At 39.8% G+C, this 11,959-nt stretch overlaps 1 protein-coding gene across 1 annotated transcript; it reads left to right on the forward strand.

The window, feature by feature from the left end:
- The first annotated feature begins 238 nt into the window (after positions 1–238).
- On the forward strand, positions 239–11,152 carry sh3gl3b (SH3-domain GRB2-like 3b). The gene is made up of 11 exons (XM_021573576.3): positions 239–501; positions 5,828–5,896; positions 6,054–6,126; positions 6,226–6,369; positions 6,891–7,024; positions 7,338–7,496; positions 7,864–7,967; positions 8,124–8,248; positions 8,445–8,477; positions 8,619–8,672; positions 8,884–11,152. The coding sequence occupies exons 1-11, from the start codon at positions 457–459 to the stop codon at positions 9,090–9,092; spliced, it is 1,149 nt and encodes a 382-aa protein (XP_021429251.1). The 5' UTR covers positions 239–456; the 3' UTR covers positions 9,093–11,152.
- Positions 11,153–11,959: the final 807 nt, after the last annotated feature.

The raw sequence follows: 11,959 nt of genomic DNA on the forward strand, positions 1-11,959 counted from the left end.
ATTTATGTAATTAGTTGACTGTATAATCCACATTAATTCGTTTTAATAGTTTTATATACAGTAGCAGCCTATAGGCCTACCTTTTTATAGGCTAATTGGTCACCTGACATGCATCACAAATAGCATTTTGTAAAACAATTAAATGTACTGGTAGAGTTAAACAGTAATTTTGTCCCACTTGATTTTTTGTGTAAGTGTTACTGTTTTGTTATATGCCTTATGCAACGTAAACTTCGGCACTCTAATGTACGTCAACCAGAAGCTCTCAACCAATCGTGTTCGAGGACTCAACAGACCCGGTGAAGTGATTTAGCGCATTGATACATTGCGACGATGGAGACGGACTGGAGGGCAATCGGGACATAATGTAGCTAACCAACGGGTCAACTATTAGAGCACGGTTGGCATCCCATTATTTCTTTCCATATATTATTTAGGCCTTTTGATTCTTGAAGGATGTCGGTAGCCGGGTTGAAGAAGCAATTTCACAAAGCAAGTCAGGTAAGGACACGACACGACACAGTGCATTGTGTTTCCTTAGCATGGCGCCATGTGGATAAAGCCCATACACTTCAGCAAGCAACCGTTGCCTCAGCGATAATTAGAATGACGTTTTGTGGCAACGCGCCAAGAAGGGAAATTAATTAATGTCTTTATTTTAGGCCAGTATAGGCCTTACTTACCAATACCAACTGTAAAGACCTACAGATTAGATTTTTTTTATTTTAGCTTTATTTAACTAGGCAAGCCAGTTAAGAACAAATTCTTATTTTCAATGACTGCCTAGGAATAGTGGGATAACTGCTTTGTTCAGGGAAAGAACGACACATTTTTACCTTATCAGCTCGGGGATTCGATCTAGCAACTGGCCCAACGCTCTAACCACTAGGCTAGACACAATGCGTGAATTATAATTTGTTTTTGACAGAAATTGCAATTATGTGTAGGCTTTTGTGCTGGTGGATTCTGGACTTTGTTTTCTAAAGACGTTTTAAGAGATTCCTCTAGCTATAAAGGCTTGATTGAACACCTTCAGTAAACAATGCCAGTGCCAGGGATACTAACTGGGTCACCACTGAAATGACTGTCCCAAATAGTTGCTCTTGATAGGCCTATGCTATCTACACAGCAAAGCCAATAAACTGGGGCTCTACAGGCATTTTAATTTTAAATGTTTTGTTATTTCACCTTTATTTAACCAGGTAGGCCAGTTGAGAACAAGTTCTCATTTACAACTGCGACCTAGCCAAGATAAAGCAAAGCAGTGCGACACAAACAACACAGAGTTACACATGGGATAAACAAACGTACAGTCAATAACACAATATAAAAAAAATATATATACAGTGTGTGCAAATGTAGTAAGATTAGGGAGGTAAGGCAATAAATAGGCCATAGTGGTGAAATAATTACAATTTAGCATTAACGCTGGAGTGAGATGTGCATGACTGTCCTACAGCTTCAGTCAGTTAACTGCATAACATACAATTGATTATACTGAACAAAAATATGAATGGAACAATTTAAAAGATTTGACTGAGTTACAATTCATATCAGAAATCAATTCTTAGGCTCATTTAGGGGCTCCCCCCAGACGATCCCGCAGGTGAAGAAGCCGGCTGTGGAAGTCTTGTGCAGGCTGGTCCTGGTTAGCGGTTGTGAGGCTGGTTGGTCGTACTGCCAAATACTCGAAAATGACATTGGTGGTGGCTTATGGTAGAGAAATTAACATTCAATTCTCTGGCAACAGCTCTGGTGGACATTTCTGCAGTCAGCATGCCAATTGCACGCTCCCTCAACTTGAGACATCTGTGGCATTGTGTTGTGTGACAACTGCACATTTTAAAGTGCCCTTTTATTGTCTCCAGCACAAGGTGCACCTGTGTAGTGAGCATGCTATGTAATCAGCTTCTTGATATACCACACCTGTCAGGTGGATGTATTATCTTGGCAAAGGAGAAATGCTCACTAAGAGGCATATAAACAAATTTGTGCACAAAATTTGAGAGAAATACACTTTCTGTGTGTATGGAAAACTTCAGGGATCTTTTTTTTCAACTCGTGAAATATGGGACCAACACTTTACATGTTGCATTTTTATATTTTTGTTCAGTGTAAATTAGAGGTTGACCGATTAATCGGAATGGCCGATTTAATTAGGGCCAATTTCAAGTTTTCATAACAATCGGAAATCAGAATTTTTGGGCGCCAATTTAAAAAAAAAAAACTTTTATTTAACTGGGCAAGTCAGTTAATTAAGAACACATTCTTATTTTCAATGACTGCATAGGAACTGTGGGTTAACTGCCTTGTTCAGGGGCAGAACGACAGATTTTCACCTTGTCAGCTCAGGGGTTTCAATCTTGCAACCGCACAGTTAACTAGTCCAACGCTCTAACCATTGCACTCCACGAGTAGCCTGCCTGTTACGCAAATGCAGTAGAAGCCAAGGTAAATTGCTAGCTAGCATTAAACTTATCTCATAAAAAACAATCAATCATAATCACTAGTTATAACTACTAATCCAGTTTAGCAGGCAATATTAACCAGGTGAAATTGTCATTTCTCTTGCGTTCATTGCACGCAGAGTCAGGGTATATGCAACAGTTTGGGCTGCCTGGCTCATTGCGAACTAATTTGCCAGAATTTTACGTAATTATGACATACATTGAAGGTTGTGCAATGTAACAAGAATATTTAGACTTAGGGATGCCACCCGTTAGATAAAATACCGAACGGTTCCGTATTTCACTGAAATAATAAACATTTTGTTTTCAAAATGATAGTTTCCGGATTCGATCATATTAATGACCAAAGGCTCGTATTTCTGTGTGTTATTAAGTTATAATTAAGTCTGATTTGATAGAGAAGTCTGACTGAGCAGCAGCAGGCCCGTAATCATTCATTCAAACAGCACTTTCGTGCATTTTGCCAGCAGCTCTTCGCAAGCACAGTGCTGTTTATGACTTCAAGCCTATCAGTGTAACCAATGTGAAATGGCTAGCTAGTTAGCTGGGTGTGCGCTAATACTGTTTCAAACGTCACTCGCTCTGAGACTTGGAGTAGTTATTCCCCTTGCGCTGCAAGGGCCACGGCTTTTGTGGAGCGATGGGTAACGATGCTTCGAGAGTGGCTGTTGTCGATGTGTTCCTGGTTCGAGCCCAGGTAGGGGGCGAGGAGGGGGACGGACACTATACTGTTACACCTACAATACTAAAGTGCCTATAAGAACATCCAATAGTCAAAGGTATATGAAATACAAATGGTATAGAGATAAATAGTCCTATAAATACTATATTAACTACAACCTAAAACCTCTTACCTTGGAATATTGAAGTCTCATGTTAAAAGGAACCACCAACTTTCATATGTTCTGAGCAAGGAACTTAAACGTTAGCTTTTTTACATGGCACATATTTTTACATGGCACATATTACTTCTCCAACACTTTGTTTTTGCATTATTTAAACCAAATTGAACATGTTTCATTATTTATTTGAGGCTAAATTGATTTTATTGATGTTTTATATTAAGTTAATATAAGTGTTAATTCAGTATTGTTGTAATTGTCATTATTACAAATAAAAAAATTGTCCGATTAATCGGTATCGGCCTTTTTGGTCCTCCAATAATCGGTATCGGTATCGGCGTTGAAAAATCATAATTGGTCGACCTCTAGTGTAAATAGGGATATACCAAATGTCTTTGAGCTCTGATATTGACATTGTTGGAAAGGGCAGGTCAGATCAAATTGTATTTGTCACATGCGCCGAATACAACCTTACAGTGAAATGCTTACTTACAAGCCCTTAACCAACAATGCCGTTTTAAGTAAGTGTTTACTAAATAAACTTAAGTAAAAAAGAAATAACAAAATTAAGGAGCAACAATAAAATAACAGTAGCGAGGCTATATATGGGGGTACCGGTACAAAGTCAATGTGTTGTGGCACTGGTTAGTTGAGGTAATATGTACAGGTAGGTAGAGTTAAAGTGACTATGCATGGATAATAAACAGAGTAGCAGCAACGTTAAAATGTGGGGTGGGAACAATGCAAATAGTCTGGGTAACCATTTGATTAGCTGTTCATGAGTGTTATGGCTTGGGGTTAGAAGCTATTAAGAAGCCTTTTGGACGGCAAGCGTGCGGTAGCAGAGAGAACAGTCTGTGACTAGGGTGGCTGGGGTCTTGGCAATTTTTTAGGGCCTTCCTCTGATTCCACCTGGTATAGAGGTCCTGGATGGCAGGAATCTTGGCCCTGGTGATGTACTGGGCCATACGAGCTACCCTCTGTAGTGCCTTGCATTTGGAAGCTGAGCAGTGGCCATACCAGGTGGTGATGCAACCAGTCAGGATGTTCTCGATGGTGCAGCTGTAGAACGTTTTGAGGATCTGAGGACCTATGCCAAATCTTTTCAGTCTCCTTATGGGGAATAGGCTTTGTTGTGCCCTCTTCACGACTGTCTTGGTGTGTTTGGACCATGATAGTTTGTTGGTTATGTGGACACCAAGGAACTTGAAGCTCTCAACCTGCTCCACTACAGCCTCGTCGATGAGAATGGGGGCGTGCTCGGTCCTCCTTTTCCTGTAGTCCACAATCATCTCCTTTGTCTTGATCACATTGAGGGAGAGGTTGTTATCTTGGCACAACGCAGGTATCAGTGTGTGGTAATGCTTGGTTTCTATAGAAGAGGAACAATTAGGCTAACTTTTACAACTCAAGTGTGAAAATGAAGCATGAATCATGCATAAGTGATAGTAATGCCTACAGCACAGGTATGAATGTGTAGGATATTTAAAATCCTAATTGCATTCACATTGGGTGCCCATTTTCAACACCATGTCCATGCTGTTGCCCATATTGTTCTATTATTATGGGGGTGCCCTGATTTCGTTTGAGTGCCAACCAGACACCCATGTAATTTAGAACCCTGCATTTAATGGCTTAGGCTTACCATGCATGCAATACTGGACTTACTATAAGCCTTGTGTTTCTAAATGTATTCAGTTATGATTGACCAATGGAGAGACTGCTTGTTAACATGCATACAAATCACACAGTTACCTTCCAGGCATAACATTTAGTTTGGTCTTATGCTAGTGAGTGTTCAAGTTTGTACATGCTGACACTTCATACTCCTTGTAATGTGCATGCCAGCACTGACAGTGAGTGCTCTTAGAATGACCGCCAAAGGACTATATATGTGTGCATATCATACTAAGCCTAATTTTATGTTGCTACTTTTAAATGCGAATTCAATCACCAATGGGGATGAAGAAAGGCCGTACATACTTATTGACTTGCGACAGAGTGTATTCAGCTTCTCTTTGTGGATCTGCATAAAGGCACACAATGCAATGGCCAATAGTTGGCAATAGTTCTTTATCAATTCTTTTTGATACAAAAATACATGCTGACAGTAAGAGTGGTTTGAAATTGTGCAGGCTTTATTGGTATAACCTAGTGGAAAACCTTTACATTAGTTGTGTACATCCGCGTAAGAGTTCACACCAGTTTTTGGATGTAGCCTAGGTTACTTTCACTTTACTAGTTACTTATTAGCAATATTTGGTTTTGCCAGTACAGTTCATTCTGGAGGGGGAAAAATTCATATTTTTTAAAGTCGCGTCATTACGGTAGTCTGCCTTTTTAATTTGAATGTTTTGATGCATACATATAAATAAACTTGTTTTCATGAGAGGAGAGCGAGCACGTTACCATACAAATTGTATACCAACTTATTTATTAAAAAAGAGTAAGATTTTTGCTTTGTCTTTTGCCATTATACACTCTTTCCTCATATTTTAATCTCTTATCTTGCCACAGCTATTGAGTGAGAAGATAATTGGGGCTGAGGGAACAAAGCTGGATGAAGAATTTCAAAAAATGGAAAGGGTGAGGCAGGCCTTTATTGCATTTGTATTATTCCTTTTTTTACACAATTTGTCAAATTAGGTAGAACAATGTCGAACACTGTTGAGAATTATGTGGAGAGGACAAAAACACTGATACAGAATTTTCCCCTGCTCTGTCATTGATTATTCTGTTTTAGAGAATTGATGTGACCCACAAAATGGTTCTTGAACTTGTGCCCAAAACCACAGAGTACCTCCAGCCAAACCCAGGTATGTTATCACTTGATAAATTGGCCCAGTATAGGATTTCATTGTACAAAAAATATATCACATATACATTTTGATGCGAATGCTAATATTGATCCATAGCATATAGAGCCAAACTGGGCATGCTCAACACAGTGTCCAGGATCCGTGGGCAGGTGAAGGCTGTGGGGTACCCCCAGACTGAGGGAATGCTGGGAGACTGCATGTTGCACTACGGTAGAGAACTGGGAGTCGGCTCTGCCTTTGGTACGTCAACAATTGTAACCCACATGGAGCGAACTGCCTCTGCTTACAGTCAACACATATCATACCATATTCTACTACCACATATTTTATACACATTCAGATCAGGTTATGGGCCAGTTAGGCGTAGCGATAGTTCATTTTTTGTCCGCCAACTGGGTTTGTAACCCAGTATCTAATGCTTTACATCCAAACACATACTCCAGCAGTTACCAGTGAGATACTCTAGGAGTCTCACCTCTAAAAGCTTTTAACCCAACACTCAGCAGTTAAATCAATATCGTTCTAATGTAAGGTTCTATGCTTCAGTAAGTTTTGCCTCTTCCAAAAAGAGTACAGGCCTAGAGATGTACAAACACTTAGTACACTAATATCCTCCCGCACCAAAGATCTAGAGGTCTATCATATGACCTGGAATGTATTTTAATTATTGAATAGCTCAGTTTATTCATTTTTACATGATGTGTTCAACAGAATCAAAAGTTTTTTTTAGATGTTTCTTCATGTCTGTGAATTCCATGTAGGATGTGCACTGGCGGACATTGGGGAAGCCTTGAAACAGATGGCCGTAGCCAGAGATTCCCTGGACATCAGTGTGAAGAACAACTTCATCGACCCACTGCAGGCACTCCAGGACAGGGAGTTGAGGGAAATAGGGGTGAGGCTCATCTCCATCACTCAGAATAGTCCAAATGATTAATGCTTCAGCAAAGGGAACAGCCTGAACAGGTATCAGATTAGTAGTCTTTGACCCATGTGCTGTAGGCCACTAGGCTTTGGATTTACGGCTTGTAGGCTTAAGGTTTAAGGTCCTTTGATGTCTACCTATCATTGTAAATGAAGATCAAGTGCAGTTTACGACTGTATGTGTCATAAATGTATAATGTTGATTATGACAGTATGGATCAAATGCTTGTTCACAAGCAAAAGGGTGTTTTCAGATTCATATGTACTTGTCATTCATTCTTCAGTACCACCTAAGAAAACTTGAAGGTCGTCGGCTAGACTTTGACTACAAGAAACGACGCAAAGGAAAGATACCTGACGAGGAGATCATGCAGGCGTGGGAGAAGTTTTCGGACTCCAAAGAGCTGACAGAGAGAAGCATGTTCGACCTCTTAGAAAGTGATGTGAGCAAAAACAAAAATACTGCAATTCTACAAGACAGTAACTAATTCTACAAGACAGTAACTACTAACAATTGGGATACCACAAAATTGGGGAGAAAAAGTTTTTATTTTTTTAAACAAACATTGTGTAAACCTATTCTTCTATTCAGGATTAGTGTTATCAACCTATTATAATCCTGTAACAACTTGGGAGAAGTGTACGGGTTGGAAATATCCACAAGTTTATTTTTCTTTATAAACAAGGAGATACAAATTTCTCTAAACATGTTCATGAAAGTTAGCTTGTTGGCTCATTATCATGTATACTGGCCACTGGCGGTGAGATTGACAATCCTGTGCTGTTATCTATTGTGGTCCGGTCTTGCAGGCAGAGCATGTGACTCACCTATCAGCTTTGATTGGGGCCGCTCTGGACTATCACCGCCAGTCTTGCCAAATCCTGGACAGCCTCAATCGAAGTCTGCAGGGCAGGTGATTGTATCAATCAAATTAATAAATACACTTCAAGACAGGGACTTAATCATGAGCTACATGTACTCAGTACTCAAGGCACATGTCATACTGCCTGGGTTTGGTTCATTGTTGATGGTTGTGAACTTGTGACCTTGTCTCTCCTGTTCTTTCTAGGCTAGCCATTGCAAGCAACCGACCAAAGAGGGAGCCCAGGCCCAAATCTATTAAAGTTAACACAATCAACACACAACAAAATGGATCTTCCCACAGATCATCAGTCAAATCAGTTATATCTTCAGGTAATTGGCTCAATTGTTGAGCAAATTTAATTTGTTCAATTCATTTCCATAATGTTATTTCTGTATTTTTTATTAGTGTAAATCATGTTTTACTATCGTAAAATGCTGTCTCTTTTGTAAATTGGGGCCATCTGGATGGTTCACTAAAGCTTTCCCGATTTTAAGTTGTTAATATGTCCATTATAATTTATTGCAGATGCCCAGATAAGCCAAGCTGTCAATGGAAAAAGTAAGTACTGATACCCTAAAATGTATGACATTTCATGCATTTCAAAACAGGATACCAGTATTTGTATGCAGCAACTCTATGGGAAGTAGGACCTTCAACTAAGATATGCTATTTCTTGTCATCCTTTTCCACTTATCCCAGATTACCAGTACACAAACATACCTCTAAGACCAGAGAGTCCCATCATCTGTAACCGTGAGTAAACCCACAGGTCATGGTACCGACTTCATACCAAAACCTTCCATGATGTCCTGTCTATCATATTGCTGATGCAAGCAAATGGAAATCATGTAAATAAAATCATGAAATTAAAAGGAAATAACCAGTATGAGCATAACTGTTTAGATTGACTAATTAGTGGTCATCTAGTGATATCAATTTCAAGGCAATTGTGGTTCTCTTTCAGATGATTGTGAGGTTTTCCTAGACCAGCCTTGCTGCCGTGCGCTCTACTGCTTTGTGGCTGAGAATGAAGGAGAGCTGGGCTTCAAGGAGGGCGACCTCATCATCCTCACCAACCAGATTGATGACAACTGGTATGAGGGCATGATCAGCGGGGAGTCTGGCTTTTTTCCTATCAGCTACGTCAATGTCCTTGTGCCTTTGCCACAGTGATACCAAGCTATGGGGGCCGGCTATGAAGTCCTCACCTCAGAGCACTCTCTGGAAATCTTATTTTGCAATGAATGTCACTCCAGTTTCTGATGTGTTTATTGACTGAATTTGTATTTTTGAGCTTATCTGTTAGAAGCATTTCAGGACGGCCTCATTTGGTGGTACCGTCACTTCTTCCTGGATCTGTGAATTCTTAATTTCACCTTATTTTCTCAGAGGCCATAGAGCTATTGACATGCAATGTCTTTGCGTACTCCACAGGTTTCAAGGCTAAACCATTTCAGACAGTCCTATGCAATATTTTCTCTCTCCCTTGAAAGCCCATCTTAGTTACATTTGTCTCCATTGTGTGCTGTTAGGTGGCCTAAAGCTCACCTTTTGTTACTTTCCTGCTCTGTTGTCTAGTGGTCTTTCCTCAGCATAATAATGGGTCAATTAGTAGTGACACTTTTTAATTCAGCACACTTTTGTGATGTCATGGAACACTTCAGCTGCTTTATTAAGATTTGTTTTAATCTTGGGACTGTTATTACCATATTCAGGGTCAATATTCATGTCTTCATTTAGCTCTCGAGAACCTAAGGGGGGTATACCCAGTTTACAGCTGGAACCTGTTTTGGGTTCTCAGAGGATTTTACGGACCACAGCTGGCTCCATGTGAACTACAGTCCCAATGCTCTTGTTTATTCCTGACGCTCTGTCGAAATGCAAATGCACCACACTTGCGATACGGTTTTGGATGTCTTTGGAACTTTTATATAAGCGAGAAATAATATTTAAAATACAAAAGATACACTTACTGTGTGCAGTTTAGGAAAGTTGCACCTAGTTTTCACACACCATTGCGACATCCTCTCACCTTGCACTCACATTTCCATTGAACCATTACATATTTCCAGTGTTTAAAAATAAACCGGGTGCAAATTTACTAAACTTTGTACGGTAAGTATCTTAAAAAATTACAACCTTTCATAGAAGCAATGTTCCAAATGTTTATGAAACTGTATCGTGTGAGGCACATTTGTGTTTAGACGGAGCGTTGGGAATTCCCCTCAGGCAACAGGCGGCTTTAGGAGTAGACCGTATAATTAAGCAATAAGGCACGGGGGTGTATGTTATATGGCCAATATACCACGGCTAAGGGCTGTTCTTAGGGACGAAGCAACGTGGTGTGCCTGGATACAGCCCTAAGCCTTGGTATATTGGCCATATACCACAGAACCCTGAGGTGCCTTTATTGCGACTATAAACTGCTTACCAACATAATTAGAGCAGTATAATTGTTTTGGGGGGGTCATACCTGTGGTATACGGTCTTATATACCACAGCAGTCAGCCAATCTCCATTCAGGGCTCGAACCATCCAGTTTAGAATGTTTAATATTGCTGTCTATTGAATGGGCTAGCCTTCGTTGTGGAAGTGTGGAAAGGTCAGGGTTAAGACTTGTCTGCATATCAATTTGAACACGAGAAGAGGAAATATCTCTTATCAAACACCATTTGTGATATTTATAGCTGTTTAATGTTACACTACACTTTAAAGGTGTTTTAGACGCGCGTGTGCTTTATCCACTTAAATATGATCCCTTTAATAGTTTTTCCACCTTCCACAAACAGTAGAAACACTTGTTGCCTTTAAGCACTTTTTAAAAATGTGTTGCTGTAGCCTTGACAATTATTGTATTTGCACACTTAATTTTTCTTTATTAGTAAGGAAATACACACACACACACACAAGGTATTAATCACCTCTCATTTATATCCTATTGTAGGGTCTAGGAATAATATGTTGAATTAGAAAATATTTAGCTGTAAGCCATATTGTCAGAGATTGTGTCAATCACTATGAATGAGTACAGAATTCTGTAATATCAAAGTAGTGTACATTTCTTTCCTATTTATTGTCAAACGCTTGCTGTTTCACGAATTGAAATTATAGTTAAATTACAATTATGTTGAAGAAATTACGCTAAGGAACAATCAATCCAGTTATATGATCATTGGATGTATTATCTACTGTAAGTTAAAAAAAATATAAATGCAACATGCAACATTTTCAAAGATTTCACTGAGTTACAGTTCATATAAGGAAATAAGCTTGGGTGCATCCTGTTTCCATTGATCATCATTGAGACGTTTCTACAACTTGATTGGAGTCCACCTGTGGTAAATTCAATTGATTGGACATATTTTGAAAAGGCGCACATCTGTCTATATAAGGTCCCACAGTTGATAGTGCATGTCAGAGCAAAACCAAACCATGAGGTCAAAGGAATTGGCCATAGAGCTCTGAGACAGTATTGTATCGAGCGAGCCACAGATCTTGATGGGTACAAAAACATTTCTGCAGCATTGAAGGTCCCCAAGAACACAGTGGCCTCCATCATTCTCAAATGGAAGAAGTTAGGAATCACTAGGACTCTTTATTAGAGCTGGCTGCACAGCCAAAACTGAGCAGCCGGGCGAGAAGGGCTTTGGTCAGGGAGGTGACCAAGAACTTTTTGGTCACTGACAGCTCCAGAGTACCTCTGTGGAGATGGGAGAACATTCCAGAAGGGCAACCATCGCTGCAGCACTCCACCCATAAGGCCTTTTATGGTAGAGTGGCCAGGTGGAAGCCACCCCTCAGTAAAAGGCACATGACAGTCCGCTTAGAGTTTACCAAAAGGCACCAAAGATTGACCATGAGAAACAAGATTACATTTTTTGGAAAAAGGGGTCTGAATATTTTCCACCTCCATTGTATCAGTTATCCTTTTGTGCCGAATCGACTGCGCTGTTTCAGGTGCAACATTTATGGTCATGTCACAGCAGTTTGTAGGAGGGAGATTAAGATGTGTGTAATTTCAGTGGATAAAGTTGTGTGGG

Source organism: Oncorhynchus mykiss, chromosome 2 (assembly GCF_057628025.1).
Source record: "Oncorhynchus mykiss isolate SJ-2025 chromosome 2, ASM5762802v1, whole genome shotgun sequence".
Taxonomy (NCBI): Eukaryota; Metazoa; Chordata; class Actinopteri; order Salmoniformes; family Salmonidae; genus Oncorhynchus; species Oncorhynchus mykiss.